This window comes from Carettochelys insculpta, chromosome 12 (genome assembly GCF_033958435.1).
Source record: "Carettochelys insculpta isolate YL-2023 chromosome 12, ASM3395843v1, whole genome shotgun sequence".
NCBI classification, from domain to species: Eukaryota; Metazoa; Chordata; order Testudines; family Carettochelyidae; genus Carettochelys; species Carettochelys insculpta.
This window is the reverse complement of record NC_134148.1, coordinates 7,788,148-7,812,193: the sequence shown is the minus strand read 5'-3', so window position 1 is coordinate 7,812,193 and position 24,046 is coordinate 7,788,148. Positions and strand designations below refer to the sequence as shown.

Sequence of the window (24,046 nt, the reverse complement as noted above, 5' to 3'; positions counted from 1 at the left end):
ACATATGTAATGTTGTGTGCTACTACATACAGTATTAATTTTTAATATTTTAATTCATATGTGCAATGTGGTTGGGTTATGGCAGGGGTCTGCAACCGAAACAGTGAGAAGGGCTATTTTTTTCAAATTCAGTTACAAAATCAATACTTCAAGAGCTGCAATGCATGTGACTATGAGACAGTCCTTAATAAATATTGTCAAGCCATGCTTTTTGTCACCCCTATTTTAAGAACAGCGCATACACAATGATTTATAAAACAGAAAGTTTAAGTTACTTTTCACCCCTGGATTGGAGAGCACATGAGCACAAGAAAAACGCTGAAACTGGGGAGAGGTTCTTAAGCAGTAAGGAACAATGTTTGCACCAACCCTCCACACACCCCCACTCCCAGGATCTACCCACCTCAGCCCCCAAACCCTCCCCCCATCCCCAGGTTTTACCTGCCTCAGCCCCCAAATACACCACCCATCCCCAAGCTTTACCCCCACATCCCACAAACCCACCCCCAGGCTTAACACCTTTCAGCCTCAAACCCACCCCCTATCCCCAGGCTTAACCTGCCTCAGCTGACAAGCTCCTCCAGATGCACTTGTTGCTGCTGCTCCTCCGCAGCCACCAGCTCCTTTTCAGCATGGCTGCATGGCTCTAGCATGGGCAGACTTGGCCACCCCTTCCACCAGCTTTCCCGCAGGCTTGGCATTTCCCCCAACTTAGCGCTTCCTGCCACTGAAATAATGGAACTCAATTTAATTGGTTTAACAGCCAGATCCCTCCCGCCACCCTGCTGGTCATTAAATCAATTAAATTGAGTTCCATTATTTCAGTTGTGGCAGGGCAAGAGGAGTCAGTGGCAGCAGCACCTGGAGCCACAAGTGACTCCTTGAAGAGCCACATGTGGCCCTAGAGCTGCAGGTTGCTGACCTATGAATTATGGTCACTTGTGAGAACCATAAATGATCATTCTAGTTCAACAAGGTGGTATGATTATGCGTGAGAGTATATTTTAAGGTTCTGGTGTTACTAAGTTTTTGGTGGTAGTGACAGCTGACCTGCTTGACAATGTTTATAAATAAAAACTAAATGTTATTTTATAAATGAAGTTTATTGGTATTACCACATCCTGTCATGCAATGTGTATTTAAAATAATAGAATTAAACATACAATCAGGCAGTTTGAAAAGTTTGAACTGAGAGTGCATTGTTCCAGGTGGGCTTTCAGGGGCTGGTTGGGTTGGAGGCAAGGCTTTGAGCCAGGCCTAGACAGCAGAAATATCAAAAGGCATCCACAGTGAACACTGTGAGAAGTGAACAGCGCAGCAGTCAACAGGGAGTTTGCCTCAGGGGGGAGCCCCATACCATTTTGTCTCTTTCTTACACTTTTGTTTCTCTTCTACCCTTCAAGGCTGCAATAAAAAGATCTGAGGGAACTCTCTGAAAGGGAAGAATGGACAGTGACAAGTCAGCTGTTGTGACCTGCACAGCAGGTGCCATGTTTGGCTTCCTCCCAGAAGATGGAAGGGATTTCATATATACCAATAGCAAGCTGGTTGCCGTCTCGGAAGAAAAGATTGGAGAACCTGAGGCACAAATTTCAACCCTCCAGTCCATTAGAAAATGTGAAGACTTCCTTGAGAGAAGGCAGAATTTAGTACTGCAGGCACAGCAGGTTGAGTAACTAGAGAGGGAAGTACAAAACAAGGAAGACAATTGGAAGCATGTAACCTCCAGGAGAAAAAAGCTAATTCAGGTATCTCCAGATCCAGTGGACATAAGCAACTGCTTTCAGGATCTCTGCATGAGAGCTACGGTGGAGAATCCTGTGGCAGAGTCCTCTCAGGGAAGGGATCAGAAGAAGTCACCACTGACTGAAAGGAAGGAAAGGGATGCGTAGTCCTAGGTTTGCGGGCTCTATGGCCACCAAGCCTAAGAGAAGACGACGAGTGGTGGTGGTCAGAGACTCCCTCCTAAGAAGGATGGAGTCATCCATTTGCCGCCCAGATCTGGAATCTCGGGAAGTTTACCGCTTACAGGAGCTAGAAGCCAAGAAATGACAGAGTCTTCCAATAATCATCAAACCTGAGTATTACTACCCCTTCCTACTTCCCTAGTAGGCACTAATGACACAACAACGAATGAACTTGAGCAGAGCACTGCAGATTATATAATTCTGGGAAAGAAGATCAAGGAATGTGGTACACAAGTGGTATTCTCGTCCATCCTCCCTGTTGAAGGAAGAGGTCCAAGTAGGGATCATCGAATCTTGGAAGTAAATGCATGGTTGAGCAGGTGGTATCAAAGAAAGGGCTTTGATTTCTTCAACCATGGGATTCTGTTTCAGGAACAAGGATTGCTAGGAAGAGAAGGGATCCACCTAACGAAGAGAGGAAAGAGCATTTTTGCGTGCAGACTTGCAAACCAAGTGAGGAGGGCTTAAAAATAGGTTTGTCGGGGGATGGTAACACAAGCCCTGAGGTAAGTGGGGAAGGAGGAAAGAACAATGGAGAAGGAGCCCTGATTTGAAAGGAGAAAGTAGGCCAATCAGCTAATTATCTAAGGTGTTTGTACACAAATGCAAGAAGCCTAGGAAACAAACAAGAAGATTTTAGAGGCCCTGGCACAATCAAAGAAATGTGAGGTGATTGGAATAACAGAGACTTGGTGCCATGCCTCACATAACTGGAGCGCTGTTATGGAACAATATAAACTGCTCAGGAAGGAAAGGCATGGGAGAAAAGGACCAGGAGTTGCACTGTATGTAAGAGATCAGTATGACTGCTCAGAGATCCTGTATGTGAAGGGAGAAAAGCCACTTGAGAGTCTTTGGGTTAATCTTAGAGGTGGAAGTAACAGATGTGGTGATGTGGTTGGTGTCTGCTATACACTACCAGATCAGGTAGATGAGAGAGGTGAGGATTTCTTAAGACAACTAAGAGAAACTTCCAAATCACAGCCCCTGGTTCTCATGGGAGACTTTAATCATCCAGACATTTGTTGGGTGACCAATACAGCAGCACACAGACAATCCAGCAAGTTTTTGAAGAATGTTGGGGATAACCTTCTAGTACAAGTGCTGAAAGAACTGGCCAGTGCCATGCGCAGCTTGACCTGTAGCTGTTCACAGGCAAGGAAGAACTAGTAGGAGAAACAGAAGTGGGTGGCAACCTGGGCTGCAGTAATCATGAGATGGTGAATTTCAGGATCCTGACAAAAGGAAGAAAGGTGAGCAGTAGAACACAGACCCTTGATTTTAGAAGAGCAGACTTTGACTCTCTCAGAGAACTGATGGGCAGGATCCCCTGGGAAGCTAATATGAAGGGGAAAGGAGTTTAGGAGAACTGGCAATATTTTAAAGAAGTCTTACAGCAGGCACAGGAACGAACAATCCAGATGTGCAGTAAGTAAAGCAAATATAGTAGGCAACCAGCTTGGCTTACCAGGGAAACCCTTTGTGAGCTTAAGCTCAAAAAGGGTGCATATAACAAGTGGAAACTTGGACAGATGATGAAGGAATAGTATAAATATATTGCTGAAGAATTCAGGGGAGTATCAGGAAATCGACAGCACAATTGGAACTGCAGCTAGCAAAAAAATGTGAAGGGTAGCTAGGAGGGTTTCTATAGCCATGTTAACAATAACAGGGTGATCAGGGAGAGCGTGGAGCCATTACTGGATGAGGGAGGCAACCTGGTGACAGATAATGCGGGAAAACCTGAAGAACTCAATGCTTTTTTTGGCTGTCTTCATGGACAAGGTCAGTTCCCAGACTATTGCACTAGGCAGTGCAGCATGGGAAGCAGGTGGGCTGCCCTTGGTGGGGAAAACACAGGTTAAGAACTATTTAAAAAAGCTAGACACAGTATAGAAAGGATCTCAGGACAAGGAGCAATGGTCTCAAGTTACAATGGGGAAGGTCGAGGTTGGATAAAAGGAAAACCTATTTCACTAGGAGGGTGGTGAAGCACTGGAATGTGTTATCTAGAAAGGTGGTAGAATGTCCACCCCTAGAGATTTTTAAGTCCCAGCTTGACAAAGTCTGGACTAGGATGATTTAGTTGGGGTTAATCCTGCTTTAGGCAGGGCGTCAATAACCTCCTGAGGTCCCTTCCAAGCTTATGATTCTATGAATCAAGTACAAATAAAAATTAGTATACACCCTTTTCACTGGAGCTGAGGGCGTTGCTCGCAATTGTATTAACTCTCATAAAGGCTTCATGACATGTAGGGGGCGGAGGGGTGAGCCTCCAGCTCTACATAAGATCAGGCCAAGTCCTTCCCAGGAGGAAGATCCTGGGCAATACAGTTACTTGTAGAAAAGGAGTTCAAGAGAGGGGAAGGCTATGTCGTGAAATCCAGGGCAGGCATAAATGAGCTGACTGTGCAATTGATATGGGCAAGTGTTCTGTGTGTATTTTGACTACTCTAACAGGGGTCTCTGTCACAGCTGATGAGACACACAATCCTTGGGAACCAAAGGGTTTTTTGAATGATCAATCCAAGTTCTATCAAGACAGATGGGGTAAGTTTGTTTTCTTGTTCCTCTGTAGTTACCTTTGTCTCACTGTGACTTGCTAAACTTTCAAAAGTGAAAAAGTGAGAGCTCTGTTTTTCCATAAAGCAGGACCCCTCAAGCCCATAGTCCGGATCCACATTGCAGCTTGTCTGGATCTGGAGCTCAAAGCTCGGGGCTGGCTGCCCAAGTAAGCTGTATGCTCATTGCCCAGGACCCTGAATCCCTAGGCTACAACTGCGCGCCCTCCCACCCAGAGCCTCTCTCACTCCCTCATGCTCTCTCCCTCCTGTCCAAACCCCAGCTCTCATCCCCTTCCTAAACCCTCCTTCCAACCTCAACTCCCCACCCTGCTCCTGCCCCCTCCCTCCATGTTGGCCCCTCCCTTCCAGACCTTGCACCCCAAAACCCTCCTTCACCATCCCTCCCCACTCAGACCCCACCACTCCAGATCACTCCTGCACCCCCGCCCTCAGATCCCCACCCCATTCCTGTACACCCCTCCTGCACAGACTGCCCACACCTGCAGCCAGTTCCTGTGCCCCCCTACAGGTCAGATCACCCACTCCAATCCCACACTGCCCCCAACTCCTGTCCAGACTGCCCACCCACTAGCTTGCCCTTGCACCCTCCGTCTCAGACCCTTTCCAAGCACAATTTTTGGCAGCCCCTTCCCACACTGAACATCTTAGTCCCATCACACAACAATCCCAGACCTAGAGGGGCCCACAAAATATACTAGCCCTGGCTTCCATAGGCTCTGGGGCTGATGCATGAGGAGAATGAGGGTAGTGTCTCCTTTTTGTTGTTTTGCAGGTAGGGGCCACATCACAGAGGAGTTTTTTAGGTTTTTATTTTTTTTTGGAGGGGTGGGGAGCAGGGCTCCTTCTCATTTGTGTGGCCCCTAACCGGAAAAAGGCTCCCAACCCTTGCCATACAGAGACAGAATCTCCTCACAGACATCTATCAACTGCATGGCTATCAAAGGAAGAGTGATTAAAATTTCACATGTGAAAGGCTACGTCTACACTACGAGTTAAATTCAAATTTATGAAAATCGATTTTAGAATGCCGTTTTTTCTAAATTCGATTTTGAGTATCCTCACATCCCACAGGCTCCCAAAAAATTCAACATATTGCTGCAGCAGTGCATTGTGGGAACCTATCCCACAGTTCCCTCAGCCCCACATTCTGAGCCAGGAGGCAGGTGCAGCACTGCTGTCAGTTTCCCTGGTCTGGCAGCTTGGGGGACCTAGGAAATAGACTAGGGTTGCTGCCCTGGTCAATTTCCTGGCTCCCACTAGTACAGTGAATCCTCCATTTAATGGACTGATAGGACTGTCCATTCTTACCCATAGTCCCTTAAATGTGAGGGTTCACTCCCACTCCCCAAAGGCTCCCCGAACCCCAGTCCCACCCCAACTTCCCCCCAAAAACAGACCTCCTGAAAACATCCCCCCTCTCCCCCACAAAAAAAAACCCTCCAAAAAAACCCAAAGCCCTACCACTCACCGGCTGTTTTGGAAGAGCTGCTTGAGCCCACCTGCTGGAGTCGCCTGGTCGCAGGTGGTGAAGGGCGCCTGAAGGATGGGTGCCTGCCCGGGGTGTCTGGCACCCTGCAGCAGGAGCCACCTGGCCGTGGGGTGCCTGGAACTGCTTGGCTGCAGATTGCCTGAACCTATGCAGCTCGAGCTGCCCAGCTGCGGGGTGCCTGGCCCCAGGCACGGCTCCAGCCACCCGGCCACAGTGTGCCCGGCCCCCTAGAGCTCCAAACGCCTGGCCACAGGATGCCTAGCCCCACACGGCTCGAGATGCCTGGCCGCAGGCTGCCTGACCCCCCCGATCAGCTTCCCAGCTCCCACTAGTAGTGGGGAGCTGGGAGCCAGGTGCAGCACGGATAGCTTTGTAGGATAGATAGGGGACACTTCTGGAGACTAATAAATTTAATTTTAAGATGTGGTGTGTCCACACTGGCCTTTAATCAAACTTCTGAATTCAAGCTTGACATTACACCTGTCAGGTAACTGCAATTTTGTAAGCTCGAGATTAGTGCACCCTAAATCAAGCTAATGGTATTTACAGTGAAGACAGTCACCTGGTAATATTGAGCTAACTGCCTTAAATTCAAATTTATCATTGTGTATCCTCAGCCAAAGATACTTGTGGTGATCTGAGGCATGTACACAGAAGAAAGGGGAGTTTACATAAGAGAAAAAGTTATGCTTTTGTTTGTAACATACGAAGCAGTGCCAAATAGAGGATGTATGAGGTTTAGAGAAACCTAGCATTGGAAGGGTGTAGTCAAAAATACAGAATTCCAGGAGCACACAAACATTTTCTTTGTGGTTTTAAGTAGCCCCATACAATTGAAATACTTCTGTTAGTATGCATATGATCACTGTTTAACTACAGTTTTGCACTTGATATCTTCAGGCTTTCATCATAAAGACTTCAGTATTGCTAAAACCTATTTGTTATTCCATTACAAAAAAGCCATTACATTCTTTTAAAAGCTGAAGACATGAAGAGTCCTAACTAACCAGTAATTGTATAAACAGCCCTGTACGTCTTTTAACAATCACATTTTTCCTAGCTTCCTGAAGCCTTATAAACAATTGATCTGTGAAGTTGGCTTTTCTAGTAATTTAGCATAGCAGATAATCATATGCTGTATAATTGTAACTAAGAACAAATGAATTGCCTTTATTATATTTCTGCAGCTATTTGTTGCACTTGAAAAGTTAAATCATACCTGAACAGCTTCATCACGTGCTTGCTTTTCTTCCTGCCTCCGTTGGCGTTCTTCCTGTAATTCATTCAGTCTTTGTTCATACTCCTTTAATTTGGACAACACATCATGCCGTTTATTTTGGGCTTCTAAGGTGTTTATAAATGCAATTTCATTTACCTGCAATTAAACCAAGATATACAAGACATTTGAAGAGCTAAAAGTAACATTTAATGGAATCTATCCTAGGTGCATCTTTAACTTTTGCAGATAAGAAGAGGTTTGCAATACACCCTTTCAGGTGTCCCTGGTTTTTCATCAGAAATTTTCCAGTTTAGTCTCAATCTGATACTATCCTTTGTTAAACGCACAAAGAGACATGAGAGAAAATGGGCATATTTTAAAATAAAATTACCTACATTATCCTACATATCAAGAACCACTACAAACTAAACCTTATTGATAAGGCCCTGATTTAGGAAGATACTTCAGTACATCCCTATCTTACTCATGAATAGCTCCAGTGGATTTAAAGGAACTGTTCACTTATTTAAATACCTTGCTGAATATCTTTGATTACCTTTTTAAAAGTAAATTTACTTTAGACTGTAATACAAAGTAGCAGGCTCTGGTTTACAACAAGTCTCAGATAGCAACATAACATTTTATGTTTTTTAAATGAAAGTATTGCCCCGTTCCTGCAAGAATTTACTCGTGCTTTTCTTTACATGTGACTAGCCCACCAACTTCAACTTAAATGTTGGTACAATTAGGTCTAAATGATAGACTCCTCATTTCATAGCTTCACCAACCAGGATTATTGTTAAAAGTCCACACGGAAAAAGCTTTACTTTGGCTCAGATCCATTACTTTTTCTATGCATTACTTTGGCCTAGATCCACCCCCACATAGCCAGAAGAAGCCCTAGATATTTTGCTGAGCAGGACAGAAAATATTTTTGATACTGCATCTTTTCTAAGCAGCTGAGCAAAGGAAGGCCAGTCAAGGTCCTGGCTGGGATGACGTAGTTGGGGTTGATCCTGCTTGAAGCAGGGGGCTGGACGAGATGACCTCCTGACATCCCTTCCAGCCCTATGATTCTATGACTCAATCAGCAGAGCAGATGAAGCTCTGCAGGGATGCAAAGATCAGACCATGCAGGAACGGGGCTGGGGCCCAGGCCAGTGTGCTAGTGGAGACAAGCCAAGACCAGAGAGCCAGAGGCAGGGAGCTCTAGCTGCAGGACCAGCAGTGGCAGGCAGGGAGCTGGGGCCAAGCAGTATTAACCTCCCCTGGTCTGGCAAAATCTCTCATTCGGGACCACTCAGGTCCCAAGGGTATCAGACCAAGGATGTACAACCTGTACACAAAAGAAAGGGGATAAGCAATCCAGAAAAAGTTTAATTTAAGCTTAATATCAGGAAACTCTTCCCAATAATGCAATACATTGCACTGGGGAAATTTTCTCCGAGAAATTGACAATATCCACAAAATTTGGGACATTTAAAGCAAGAATAAATAATGCACTAGCCCAGGGGTGACCAACCAGTTAGAGACTAAGAGCCAAAATAGCTATGGACAGAGTGCAAAAAGCCACGTATTATATATTTATTTTTATATATCTATATCTTTAGGCATAGATATATAATCACTCTCTCTCCCCCCCATATATAAAAATAAACATATAATAAGCGGCTGAATGCCCTCCCCTTCCCCCAGAGCCAGATGCCCTCAGCCCCCCTCTCTAAACCCAATGCACCCACCCCCTCCTCCAGAACTGGGCAGCCCCAGACCCCCAATCTAACCTAATCCCCTACCCCTCTCCTAGAGTGAGGCATCCCAGTCCCCAGTTCTACCCCAATCCCCTTCCCCTACTCCAGAGCCAAGAACCCCAACCCCCTACTAGGGTCTCACCAGAGCCATTGCAGCTACTCGCTTCTCTCCCAAGGTACTGGGGTGCGTGCAGACAGTAGGGGTGAGCAGTTTGGGTGTGCCACTCTGAGTAAAAGACGCATTTCACTGAGCAGAGAGTTTCGCCACCCCTGCAGTAGCCAACACACCCACATTAATGAAATTATGCATGTGCATGAGTGTATGTAGGGCCTCTATGACTCAATAATCTTTTCCATCTTTTACTTGGAAAATGTTATGTATTTATAGCTCTATTAAATACTGATATCTACCTCACAAAACTGAATATTTTTCAAGTGGGTATATATATATTTTTAATTAAGGAAAATACGTCAAACTGAATTGTTTTTTCCTTGACACGATCTGTTATAAAAACCTACATTTACTATTGCTTTGATCCATAATGTTTTAATTCTAATACGGACATCGATAAGAAATAGTTCATGGAAAAACTGATGGATAGGAGCCAGTTTTGAAGTGCTTTTCAGATATTTTAATTATTTGTATTAAAATATGCAAAAAATTAAGTTTTGTATTCCTCACTGTTTTTGCCCTATTTTACTTTAAATGATCTGAAGTAAGTTTTTTTTTTTCTTTTTTTGCCATGTCTCCATACTTCAGAAGTGCAGAAAAGATTTTGGTGAATCTTAATATATATACACACATATAATATTTGCATTGTGGTGAACGTTTCCCAAAGGTATACACAACTGAGAAAAGGCAATTATTTAATCTTAAATAAAGTAGATTTCAGAAAGAAAGTTATTGAGGAAAAAACCCACAAAAAGTTACTAGCACTGACAAAACTCATTCGGAAATACTGAATATGAAAGAGACTACATTGTTATACCACTTACATTTGTGTGACTCCATAAAAGGCTCATGCAGATGTAACTCCATGGAACGAATAAGAGGCCAAACAAAAGATAAATTTTCTGATTTGTTTACTGACTTGAATACATTTACAGAATTGATTTTGCAGTTCAGTGAACAGCAAGCAGTAGGAATTTGGAAAACCAATTGGGTAGCAACAGTCATCATGGTTTTTCAACTGTATTATACATCAGCTAGTATTTCTGTAAACCCAATTAACCTTGATCCTTAAGAACAAAAGAACCACAAGAGGCAGCAGATCTCACACATTTAAACACAGAGAACACTTCAAATATCTGCTTAGTTGGGAATTACGCTAAATGTGGTTTAGTTAATATGGTTACAGAAGCCATGCTGGTTTAATGAAATAATAATTAAGGTAAATGTGTTAGACTGAATCAGATAGTCCAGAATCTATTCTAAACTAAATGACAGGAAAGTCTTTAAATTAAGCTGCTAAACCAATTTTATCATGATTATGATAACTAACAATGTTGAAAAGGTATATCAATCATAGCTCAGATATAGTGCTTCACTATATATAAAACACAGCGTTCCAATCTTAAGACAACACTTTTTTTTTCTTTTTTTACAAAAAAAAGGTATAATATAAATTCTTCTTTTAAGTTATTTTATTAACGATGCATTGGTAAACTAAAATAAAAAGCATTTATCAGCAACTATCATCTCAGGCGTTAAGTCAGGAAAGCACTGATAAGTTTTGTCTACTTTCCCAGAATAAATATACCATTTCAATACTTAGTTCTGCCATGAACGCAAGAGACTGAACTAGATGGCCTCCTGAGGGCCCTTCCATTCCTATGAGTCTAGGATAAAGTCTCTGGTTACAAGTTTCTCCAGTAATTTAATATTAACAACTCCCTACTGATTTTAAAAGGAAAAAGAAAAACAGCTAAAATACGATCATCTGTGCATTTAGTGTAAAAAATTAAGAGTCTAATCAACCTTCTTGTTTCTTCCGCAAGGTACTTCAGAGACCCAGGAGGAAAGAAAAGTTTAAAATGTGATAGGTCTATTTTAGGGGTTCTCCATCATCTTCTATGGACTCATTCTCAATCACTTTCAAGTCACTACTTTACATGTGTTAGGATTCTAGTCATGTCTAATGGGGAAGGAACCGTGGGTTAGTACGAACAAGTGAAGAATGTTAACAGGATTCCCTCTGAAGGGCCAGATTATCCCTTAATCCCAGAGTGGGAGTGTAGTATTGGGAGCACTTTCCCCACTTAGCACATCCCATCTTTCCAAAGGGTTGCAAGTACACGACTTGTTCTTTGTTCAAATCCCTCTTTAAAATATACTTCTGACATTAACCTTCCCAAGGATAGTTTACCTATGAAGGTTTGTTATTTTTTTAAAAGGAAAACTTTCAACTTACTGAGAATGAACCTTATTCTGCTTGTCTGGTGATCACATGTCTGATCTATATTGCCTGTACTATATGTGTCACTTGTAGGCCCTTCAGGGTACAGACCATACACAACAGTATAGTGCTGAGCACACTCAACAAATAAATGTTTTTCCAATATGGACATCCTACCTTGGCTTCTTCCTCCTGTGCTTTTTTCACAATTGCTTGTAACTGCACTTCACGTTTAAATTCAGCATGGAGTAATTTTTCCTCCATCATCCGGCGCCTCTGGTCCAGTAATTCTTCCTTCCACTTTCGCACATCTTTCTCCTACCCACATTGTATTAATTAATAGAGTATGGCAGTTCATGGCTACATTTTTCCCAGTATCTTCTACTTTGCAGCCTTTATCTATAGTTTGTGATAGTAAAACATAAAACTATCCTGCAAAATCTTGTAGTAACTTTAGTCTAGCTCAAAGGGGACTGAATAAAAAAATGCAAAATTAAGTGAGTTCTTTTGATGTGTCTCAGCATTTCTCCAAATAAGAATGAGTTCGTGTGGGACTTTCTCATAAACTTCACAGCACTTAATGATTTGACAATAATTTAGTTTAATTACGTCAAAACTATTTTACAAGTGCAGTGTAGTATTGCACACAGTACAACGAAAGCCTTTTGCTTCAGGTAACATAAACTCAAAAGGATCCCTCAGACAGGGAGCAGACTGGGCCCTTCAGATGTGACCACTCTCTACAAGCAGCAGGGATTCCCACAGTAACAGCTTGGAGCAGCACATAAGCCACTGCAAGCCACTGGATGCCAGCAATATTAATAGACTGCTTTTCACAATCTGAACTATGGACATTATTTTCTTTCTAATGGCTGGTTGCTCATCCCAGTTTACTAATCCCTCTCCTGCTGAAGTTTACACCTACCAGTTGCAGTTCCCAGCCTTTCTGTTTTTCCTTCCCTTTTGGTACCCAACTTTCTCCCTCCGTATCAATGTCCCTCTTCATTTTTATTCCTTATTCACTCTTTCATTACCCTTCCCCTATCTGGCTCCCAAAATAGACAACTGAATAAATACGAAAGAACAAATGAAGGAAGAAAGAAATGAAAATGAACTAACAAGATGCATGACCATCATAACCCTGATGAGTGGTTTACGTGATTTTTCACCTGCCACTTCCAACTCCCCATCCTTTTTCTGTTGCTTCTTTTTTTCACACTAGTAAGATTTAACGGGAGGAAGTCTGTGTGTTGCAATGTATTTGTGCAACACGTAGTACAATGGGTGCCCAATCTAGAATGAGATTTTTGGTAATATAACTAATATTAATATACAGGCCTCCTAGAAAATCAGGTCACTTGTGTGATGCACTAAGATTCTGCTAACTCAGATCCAAAAGACAAGGTTCATTTTAAAACTAAATCTAAACTTAACAGTAGAATATGTTTTTGGACAAAGGGAACAAAATATACTCTTCTAAATGCATATATATTGGATCTTTTCAACCATAGAAAACTTACCCGCTCCATCAGTTTTTGAAGCTTTAGTGTTTTCTCTTCACGTAACTTTTCTCTCAGCTGTTGAGCTTTCATCTGTTTCTCCTCGTGTTTCTTTTTAGACTCTGCTATTGTTCTTTTAATATAAACATGATAAAATAAGCCAATGAGACTCAGAACTGAGACTGAAAATCCTATAAGTAATTTATCTATCTAAACATATTTAAGGAAGTAAAAACAACATTGTACCTCTGAAATGTAATTTATTTGATTTAACCCCATTTATAGGTTTTCAGTCTCAGAACCTTTCAACATTTAAACTAAAATACAGTACAAAAGCGACAAACTTTACAACAATAACAACCAGCTTTTTCTCTCCACAAATGTTAAAACATCTTATAAAGAAAATAAGAAATATTATCATAACTTTATGGAACAGTGAATCTATTCTATCTTGGACATTTAAGCCGCGTCTACACGTGCACGCTACTTCGAAGTAGCGGCACTAACTTTGAAATAGCGCCTGTCACGGCTACACGCGCCGGGCGCTATTTCGAAGTTAACTTCGACGTTAGGCGGCGAGACGTAGAAGTCGCTAAGCCCATGAGGGGATAGGAATAGCGCCCTACTTCGATGTTCAATGTCGAAGTAGGGACCGTGTAGTCGTTGCGCATCCCGCAACTTCGAAATAGCGAGGTCCGCCATGGCGGCCATCAGCTGAGGGGTTGAGAGATGCTCTCTCTCCAGCCCCTGCGGGGCTCTATGGTCACCGTGGGCAGCAGCCCTTAGCCCAGGGCTTCTGGCTGCTGCTGCGGCAGCTGGGGATCCATGCTGCAGGCACAGGGTCTGCAACCAGTTGTCGGCTCTGTGGATCTTGTGTTGTTTAGTGCAACTGTGTCTGGGAGGGGCCCTTTAAGGGAGCGGCTTGCTGTTGAGTCCGCCCTGTGACCCTGTCTGCAGCTGTTCCTGGCACCCTTATTTCGATGTGTGCTACTTTGGCGTGTAGACGTTCCCTCGCAGCGCCTATTTCGATGTGGTGCCGCGCAACGTCGAAGTTGAACATCGACGTTGCCAGCCCTGGAGGACGTTATTCATCGAAATAGCCTATTTCGATGTTGGCTTCACGTGTAGACGTAGCCTTAGTCAGCTGAAAATGGCAAGACCTTTTGCGAGATGGTGAAGAGAGTTTCTCATGCATATGTATTCCATGGCCTGGTGGACGTGCAGGTTCTTCTTCCACTATATCACCCCATGAATTATTTTGACGCCATGATTCACGAGCTAGACAGAAATGAAACAATCACTTATGTAATTTAAAATACAATGTCCAACAAAGTCCAAGTAACATCACTGTGAACTTCTCAATGCTTTGAGAGTCATTTCTATTCCAAATGCATAATTGTTATTTTGTGTGTTTAGATGCATACGTAAATCTTTACCTTCGTAATCTGCCAGGACATCATTCCAGTCCAAAGACACCCCACAGAAAGATATACTTCCACTGCCCAAGCTAGCCTGAAATTTCATAAAATGATCCATGAAATCAGTATAAGTCCTTCACAATCCTATACTAGCAAAAGAGTGAATTTTATAATTTTGTACAAGCTTACACTAAGGATTAAGGACAATTAAAAGTGCTGCACCTATAGAAATAGTGACTTCCTTGAGAACTTACCTCTATGTAAGTTTTAATTGCAGAACAATGTCTTAATTATAAATGACAGTACCAGCTCCTAATAACCATAGAATCATAGGGTTGGGAGAGACCTCAGAAGGTCGAGTCTAACTCCCCACTGAACACGGGAGCAATCCCAACTAGGGCTTTGTTAAATTAAGATTTAAGGAACTCTAGGGAAGGAGATTCTACCACTTCCCAAAGTAACCCATTCCAGAGCTTCACCACTCTCCTAGTGAAACAGTTTTTCCTACTATAAAACCTAGACCTCCCCCACTGCAACCTGAGACCACTAGTCCTTGTTCTGTCATCCGTCTCCACTGAGAACAGCCTCTTGCCATCCTCCTTGGAATCCCCCTTTCAGGTAGATGAAGGCTGCTATCAAATTCCCACTTCACTCTTCTCTTCTGAAGGCTACATAAACCCAAATCCCTCAGCGTCTCCTCATAAGTTATGTGCTCCAGCCTGCTAATCATTTTTGTCACCCTCTGGACTCTCTCTCGTGTGTCCTCATCCTTTTTGTAATGGGGGGGCCAAAATGTGACACAATACTCCAGATGTACTGGAGTACTCCAATACCAAATATAGGGGAATTATTACTACTCTAGATCTGCTGGCAATGCTCCAACTAATGCACCCCAGTACACTGTTAACCTTTTTGGCTACGAGGGCATACTGCTGGCTTATGTTCAGCTTCTCATCCACTGTAATCCACACATCCTTTTGTATAAACTTAAGGCTGATAAAGTATCAGAAAGCCTCCAGAACCTGTTTACTAAATCCTTAATTTTATGTTATAATTATTACAAGTTCCACTGTCATAGACAAATGTCCCAAAAGGCTTCGATGTGACACTGTGCTCAGCAGGGTTGACAGTCAAGGTTGACAGTTGGCTCTGAACCCACAGGATAGAAAAGTAGTGGGATCTAGGGCAATCTGCCCTTAGAGCTGGCTGGACCATGGTTCTGGACCCCGCTCCCAACAGTCATGCAGAGTGACACAGCAGCGCCACTGAGGCAGTTCAAAGTGGCCCAGAGCTTTGAAACGCCGGGCTCCAGGGCAACTATGCTCTTTGCCCCTGCCTTATTAGCAGGCCTCACTGTGCTATGTACCGTATAAACATAATCCCTACCGTGAACTGCTCATAAGCAAAGGACCAATCCTGCAAATGTTCATGAATCACTTTGCTCAAAGGAGTACTCACTTAACTATTTGCTCTGATCCATGAGACAGAGACAAACATCTACAAGACCTTTACCAAGCTTTCCTCAAACTACAATGCCCACCTAAGGAAGTGAGGAAACAGACTGAAAGAGCCAGACGGGTACCCAGAAGCCACCTGCTACAAGACAGGCCTTGCAAGGAAAACAAGAGAACACCACTGACCATCACATACAGCCCCCACCTAAGGCCTCTCCAACGCATCATCAGTGACCTGCAACCCATCCTGAACAATGATCTTTCACTCTCACAGACCTTGGGAGGCAGGCCTGTCCTCACCTACAGACAGCCTGCCAACCTTAAACAAATCCTCACCAGCCACTACAAATCACAAACCAGTGACTCTAGGCCTGGAAGCAGCCTCTGCAACTCGCTGCCAACTCTGCTCACATATCTACACCAGCGACATCATCACAGGACCTAACACCAACAATGCCATCAGGGGCTCCTTAACCTGCACATCTACTAATACAATATATGTCATCATATGCCAGCAATGCCCCACTGCAATTTACATTGGCCAAACTGGACAGTCTCTCCATAAAAGAATAAATGGACATAAATCGGACATCAGGAATGGTAATGTACAGAAGCCTGTGGGGGAACACTTCAATATCCCTGGACATTCAGTGGCAGATTTAAGGGTGACAGTTCTGAAACAAAAAAATTTCAAAAATCAAATGGAGAGAGAAATCTCTGAGCTGCAATTTATTTGCAAATTTGACTCCATTAACCATGGATTAAACAGACTGGGAGTGGCTCACAGCTTACAAAGGCAGTTTCTCTGCTCTGGGTGCTAATAACTCCCCATCAGACTCTGACAAAGGCTCACATCCCCCTGTCTGATCTGACTTGTTTTCTCTTCTTTTGATAAGTGACGTTGATACTGGGCCATTCCACCTTGCTGAATAGACCTTATCAGCTCTGGCCCTCCCTCTTACTGGGACCCCACTCTCTAAATACGCCTCTGAGGCCACCCCCCCCATGCATCTGATGAAGCGGGTCTTTGCCCATGAAAGCTTATGCTCCAAAATATCTGTTAGTCTATAAAGTGCCACAAGACTTCTTGTTGTTCTCGAAGCTACAGACTAATATGGTTACCTCTCCGATACTTGTCACTCAACTAAATTCTATGGGAAGTCACTCAAATGTATATTTCCAGGACTGGGCCCTGCATAGTTAATCTCTATGTGTTCACTACCTAATTTCCATAGTCATTACAGCCACTTTATGTTACTATTAGCCAAAAAGAGTAACACCCTACTTCATGAGAGGAGACACAAATTTCAGTGAGACGATTCAGAGTACGGTATTAGAAAATGTGAGTAATGTTAGCAAATTTGAACTTTTGGCTTAATGTCAACATTTCTGTGAAATTTTGAGGATAAAACAAATCCCAACAAGACAGTAGCGCTTCTCTTTAAGAAAGTAAGACTGGACATAGGGGGTCCAGTAAAAGGTTCATCTATTCTTCTGGCAGTGGCCAATGCCAGGTGCTCCATAGGGAGTGAATAGAACAGATAATTAAGCGTTTCGTCCCCCTGTAGCTGTTTAAGGCAACTAAAAAATTAAACATGCAGAGCAATGTCTCATACCAAACCTCTCCTTTCAATTTCCATTTCTGCTTTCTTTAATAGTAGCATTGGATCTTTCTCGATAAAATGCTTAAGTGTTCTGCCAATTTGTTGGTCTGGGTGAGCAATTAGGAACTACAGTAATATGGAATACAGAAACTGAAAAACACTAACATTGAAAATACCTTCGGCAATTTCTGTAAACTGATATAGGTGGTATATGCTACTGTAACAAATGTATAAAGAATTATTATATTCCATATAAAATCAATAAATGAATAAAGCAAGCAGGAATGCAAAATGAATAAATGAGTAAAGCGAGCAGGAATGTGAAATTAAGGTCTATGCTTATGTTTGTATAACATCTATAACAACTAAAAATTAGTAATTTTAAAATAGTCTGAAAACTCACAGAAAAATCACTATCATTGTCAGTCTCAAAATTAATGTCATTATTTTCTTCTGCTTCAATCTCTCTAGTTAACTGTTCTTCTTCTGCAATGGCACTAGCTATTGCTTCTTCATTGGCCCTTTCCAGGCGATCTGCCAACTCTTCCTTTTTAGCAAGAACTTCTGCCATAGACTGTACAGAAAATCAAAAATTAAAACTGGGTTAGAAATAAGTAATTTCCAAAGCGTGGGTCATTCTACATTTAGGTCACTTTCTATATCAGTTGTGCTATATTTAAAGGATACATTTAATGAATTAAGAAAACAGGCTAAAATGCTAGCAGTTTTAAAACTAATTAATGAAATGGCTACAAGAAAACTTCTAAAATGTGAAATCGTTACACTGTTTATCTACTTTGACATCATAAAGAAGGAATATTGCAAGATATTATTGGTCACTGGAAGTAATGAAGATGATTTACCATTATTCTTGGACCACAGCTCTCCACAAATCCTTTGCTAGCTCGAAGGACTAAGCAACACATGCCCAGAAACAGTAAGGCTGTGTCTACACTACCACCTTCCTTCAAAGGAAAGATGGTAATTAGGGTGTTGGGAGTTTACTAATGAAGTGCTGCCGTGCATAGGCAGCACTTTATTAAGCAAATTCTGCCCCCCCCCCCCCCCTCCGGCAACTCCAAAGTTTTAAACTTCGAAGTACCGGCACGTGTCTAGCCGTGGCACACCTGCCTGTACTTTGAAGTGCCGAGGCAACTTTGAAGTCCCCTTACTCCTCAAAACCTAACATCCATCATCCCCTCTGACAAAGCCAAGAACAAGGTGATACCTTTTATAAGAAAACAGTCTTGTGTGTCACAGGTATTTTATTTAGTATCATGAAATAAATTTGTAATTAAGATCAGAGCCTGTTCTTGGAAGTCCTCTTGCTGAAAAGTGACATCTATGTGTGATGTTAAAGGTATGGGAGATTAACATCAGAGATTTAAAAACAGTTTCTAACTTGCTTTATTGGACAAGAAAATATTCTGTTTGAACATTAAGCGACTCGTTTAAAGTATACACCAGTGGTAGACAACCTACTGCCTGTGGGACGCACGCAGCCCATCAGGATTGTGTGTGTGGCCCAGAAGACATTTTGTTTACTGTTGATCAACACAAGGTTGCCAGATTTCACTAGTTTCTGTCCACATAGGTTTTTTCCTACCACTACAGTAAACCCCCTACTTAAACGTAGGTTGTGTTCCTGGGCAACCATGTTTAAGTCACATTTTGAGCAACTCGGGGGAGCCAGGAAACTGACCAACCCAGCAGCTGACCAGTGCTGCTGACTACTCTGACTCCTACCTCCCGCAAGTGGAAGGGAATTGGGAAAAGAGAGGAGCCAGGAGACAAGTTGCTGCCTGGTTCCCAGGTCTCCACCACTCCTTGGAGCCAGGAAACTGACCAGAGCAGCAGTGCTGGTCCCTTTCCAGGCTCCTACAAGCAGAAGGGAGCCAGACGCAACCTGGCTCCCAGCTCCCTGCCAATCCTTGGAGTCAGGAAACTGACCAGCACAACAGCACTGGTCAGTTTCCTAGCTCCCACAAGCACAGGGGCATTGGGAGTGGAGGGGAGCTGGGAGCCAGCCTGCCACCTGATTCCTGGCTCCCCACCACTCCTGGGAGCCAGGAAACTGACCAGCGCAGCAGCACTCCTCAGTTTCCCAGTTCCCAAAAGCGGAGGGGAGCCAGGAGCGGCCTGATTCCTGTCTCCCCACCACTCACTATTTCAACTCACGTTAATCTAAGTGTGATGGGGTTCACAGTCCCCCAAGCTCTGCACCCCGTGTGCGGGCAGGAGTGACTCTCACTTGGCAGGAGAACAGTGGGTTTATTAGCCGACAGGACACAGCATTGTACAGAGGAGTCAGTACAGCCGGCAGAGACAGCCAGTCCAATCCATGTTGGGGACAGGAGGCCCCGAGGGGCCCCCTAAGCCGGGGCCTTGCCCCCTCCTTGGTCTTGCTCTCTCTCAGCCCGGACTCACTGATTCCCAACTCCCAGTTCCAATTCAAACCCCTCAGGCTCCACCTCCTCCTTTGTCTCCAATACAAAGGTGTTACCTGGTCATCAAGGTTACCCTCAGCAGAGACACACACCCTCTGTGAGCCACACACACACACACACACACACACACACACACACACAGGTATCCCCCACTGCATCATACTAAATAACGCACAAGTTGAAATCACGTAAATAGGGCTATTGCTAAAGTAACATGCACATAAAGCAAGGTGTATGCTGACTGCCCACAACATTGATTTTAAGAGCTGGGCACTCCCTCTGCAGCCAGTCAAAGCACTGCTACAGGTCAGTTGGCACACCCCAAAAATTCTAGGTACTTAAGCACAGTTACCAAAACTACCCTATGCCAGGAGAACATTTTGGTTATGACAAAGGGCCCCTCATGCAGCCAGCTCACTAGCCTAGGTTGCCCATTGTTGCTGGACAGGGTAAAAATTATTATTTGGAGTGTTAACTCAGCATTTTCAAAAGTACCAAATTGTCGAAAGAATGAGAAATAAAATATTCTAATGGTTTATACTTCAAAGTAAACAAACAGAATAATTACAGTAGAAGAAAAAATTTATACTGCACAAGCTCACTGATAAGAAATGACCCAAACAGTATGTCAGCCATGCTTCCTAGAGGCACAGAAAGACATTAAGAGATGATTTTGAAGAGGGAAGAAGACTGACCATTCCCATATGCATTTAATCAACAATAAAGAATGTATCTAAAAAAATCACTGTAATCATGTATCTAGAAAGATCTGGAGTTGTGATCTTATAATCCAAACCAAAACATTACTGTGTGTTTAGCTTAACTCAAATGTCTTGGTGTAATCAATTCTAGATTTGAATGTGCTTAGAAATATGCAAAAATGTGTTTTTTTCTATCCTATATACTTGTGGTGCTCTGTTGACTTTTTCAGAAATTCATTAGCAGGCTAACATTATATATTGTGCAACACAAAATGAGAAGAAACCAAAGAGAAATCTTAGTAATTTATTCAGAATTCTTGTAAAATTGTCTTACCAATCTGGCAGCACTCACATTTGAAATGTCTGAGGGGTCCATTTCACTTTCTGTCCTGTTTTTTTCTGCTTGATGCTGTTCTTTACTACCCAAGATCAGAGAGGGAGGCTCCTCAATCTGCAAACTTTCTGCAGTATGTTCAGGGTCTATGACGACTGCCGGCATTTCAGAAGGTGTTTGTAAGCAAGAACTATCTTGTAAAGCCAAGTTGCCAGTGTTTCTGGTATCTTCTAGTGTGTGTGCTGTGAACTAATTAAGAGAGATATTTCCAAAATAAGTCAGATGCAACATCTTGATTGTCAAATACATTGCTTAAAAGTATAAAACCTAATACCTGACTTATCCCTCATATTATGGGTGTTGCAACTAAAGCCAGTTTCAGTTAAGAGTTGCCTGATATTTCCTATACACTTTTAACTTACAGGTTGAAAGTGCCTGCCCGAAGCGGATATTTTTGTAGTTGTTGGAAGCTTTCAGCTAAAAAAAAATTCAGCCATTTCCAAGAACCAGGGTTAGGGAAAAACACATTGTTTTATATGCATTAAAATAATTCTTGCAACCATTGCTTTGAAAGGTTCTGGACGGGAAAAAAAAAAAAAGCTCAGTTGGCACATGCTCAGTACAGAACCCTGCCTTATTTAATGAATAGGACAGAATATGCTTGGTGAATAAATCAGCATTGTGTCATGAATGTGACTGTTGTACCCAGGATACCTGCTTCACTTGTTTCAGAAGCTGCAGAAAATGAGGCAAGGAACTTCAAAAAGACACAGGGTAGTCTCACTGTTAACATTCTGAGGAACTAAATTCTACTCCTCCCTCTTCCTAAGTTCTTATGTGATGTTGGTGAAGTCTCATAAACCAATATTTCACAGGTGTCCACAAATGACAGAGTCATTAATTTATGAGCACGCAAGCAAACAACTGAGGTCTGATTTGCACAAGTGATGGGAACTCACAGCTGCAACTCTAAACTGCTCTGAACACACCAAGTGATGTACAACATTAAGTACTCTGAAAATCAGCGTACAGGCAGCTCAAAGCCATGGAGTTAATTCTAACTTCCAAATCTGGGAAAACAGCTGGAGAAGAGGTGACTTTGAAAAAATACGACAAGGACAATATCTGAGGAAGTGGGTCTTACCCACAAAATTTCTTTGTCTCTAACATGCAATAGGACTGCTTCTTATTTGTGATGTTACAAACTAACATGACTATCACTCAGACTACGCTGAAATACAGTACAACATGTTTTCTTAAGGCCTACAATCTCCCCAACCTTTTTCAATGCAGAGAGGAGCAAGTGAGAGCTGAGTGGGCGGAAATCTCCTCAAATAAGCTAAATGCAGGGACTTGTGACCTCACCAAAGTCAGTGTGGTTGCACTGCTGTATAACTAAAAGCAGAATCTGGCAGAAGGGTTATTCATTGTTTGTACCTGTACATAAATGAAATCTGTAACATGTTACGTGGGCCCTTACTCTTCATGGAGGAGGATGAGAGGATTGATACAGCGGCAGATCTCCAGGCTCTTCCCATTCCTCCTCCTGCCTACTTCTAGCATTCTCACAAAAAAATGGCTGCCAAAGCTGAGCTACATGCATGCACTGGATTCTCCAGAACCCAGTCACCCACCCTCTGATGCAGCATGACAACTCATTTTCAAAAGACAACATCCCAAATTGCAGAGGCAGGCACAAGTATACTTCTTTGAGTGTAACTGTTAAATCGGTGGAACTACATTGGTAAATATGAGAGCAAAATTTAGTCTCATATTGTTAAATCAACCAATATGCATACTTTAATGGTTATCTTTCTAATGATTTAAGCATAAATAACAAGATTTTGTTTATATTGGCATCAACATTATTTACCTCACAGTCACAGTTGCTAATATACTTATGCACAATATTTATATTAGCTTGACTGATGTTTACAGTGCAGTCATAACTGTGTATGAGAAAATCAATAGTTATATGGCAAAATCAATGGTAATTATTATGAAATAATGTTGAAAAACACAAACATCCCCACTTCAGCAAAAGACTTCAATACAACAATGGAGAAAATTGCCATATATAGCTTTGTTAACTAAGGTCTCCTAACAATAATTTTTTAACTAAACTATAGTGATACGTAAATAATTCCCACCAATTTTATGATGGTTACAAAATGATACTTTTACTTGCATACCTGGCAAAGCATGTTCCCTTCTATTGTAGTGTAACATCTATGCTACTATTATTTTATATAATACTGAGCTAGTGGGACAGGTAGATATATTACAGGGTAGGGACAGGGTGGTCCAGAGTGCCCTAGATAAACTGGAGGATTGGGCCAAAAGTAATCTGATGAGGTTCAACAAGGACAAGTGCAGAGTCCTGCACTTGGGACGGAAGAATCCCAAGCATGGTTACAGGCTGGAGACTGACTGCCTAAGTAGCAGTGCAGAAGAAAAGGACCTGGGGATTACAGTGTATGAGATGCTGGACGTGAGTCAACAATGTGCCCTTGTAGTGAAGAAACCTAATGACATATTCGGGCACATTAGGAGAAGTACTTCCAGCAGGTCTAGTAAAGTTATTCTTCCCCTCTATTTGGCATTGGTGAGGCCAAATCTGGAGTACTGCATCAGTTCTGGGCCCCTCCAGTACAGAAAGGATGTGGATGTATTGGAGAGGGTCCAGCAGAGAGCAATGGAAAAGATTAGGGGGCTGGAGCACACGACATATGAGGAAAGGCTGAGGAATTTGGGCTTATTTAATTTGTGGAAGATAAGAGTGAGGTACGATTTAACAGCAGCCTTAAACTTCCTAAAGGTGGGCTCTAAAAAGGCTGGAGAGAGGCTGTTCTCAGTAGTGACAGATGGCAGAACAAGGACCAATGGTCTCACGTTACAGAAGGGGAGGTGTAAATTGGATATTAGGAAAAACTATTTCACCAGGAGAGTGGTGAAGCACTGGAATGCGTTACCTAGAGAAGTAGTGGAATCATTAGCGTTTGTCCCCTTAACATTATTGCACTGCTCCCTGGACATCCACATTTCCCAAGACTGCCCTGCCGCACCACTTGGCTGGCAGCTTCTCCCTCTCAACCCTTCATGGACTGTCGTGGCTCTCTCCCCTCTCACCATGCTGCTGGCTTTTTCCAGCACAGGATTATGAGGACCCATCAAGACAGTTTTTT

The 24,046-nt window shown here is 42.7% G+C and overlaps 1 protein-coding gene across 7 annotated transcripts in view; it reads right to left on the bottom strand.

The window, feature by feature from the left end:
* SCAPER (S-phase cyclin A associated protein in the ER) overlaps nt 1-24,046 on the bottom strand; it is a 420,029-nt gene that overhangs the window by 288,690 nt on the left and 107,293 nt on the right. For 5 of the 7 annotated variants that reach the window (XM_075006917.1, XM_075006920.1, XM_075006922.1 and 2 more), the window contains exons 10-16: nt 20,862-21,110; nt 17,783-17,953; nt 14,340-14,415; nt 14,064-14,181; nt 12,925-13,036; nt 11,582-11,722; nt 7,261-7,416 (exon numbers count right to left, since the gene is read on the bottom strand). In XM_075006917.1, coding sequence (XP_074863018.1) covers nt 7,261-7,416; nt 11,582-11,722; nt 12,925-13,036; nt 14,064-14,181; nt 14,340-14,415; nt 17,783-17,953; nt 20,862-21,110 — 1,023 coding nt within the window. The remainder of the gene's footprint in view (nt 1-7,260; nt 7,417-11,581; nt 11,723-12,924; nt 13,037-14,063; nt 14,182-14,339; nt 14,416-17,782; nt 17,954-20,861; nt 21,111-24,046) is intronic. The other 2 variants (XM_075006919.1, XM_075006921.1) reach the window with 1 other exon arrangement.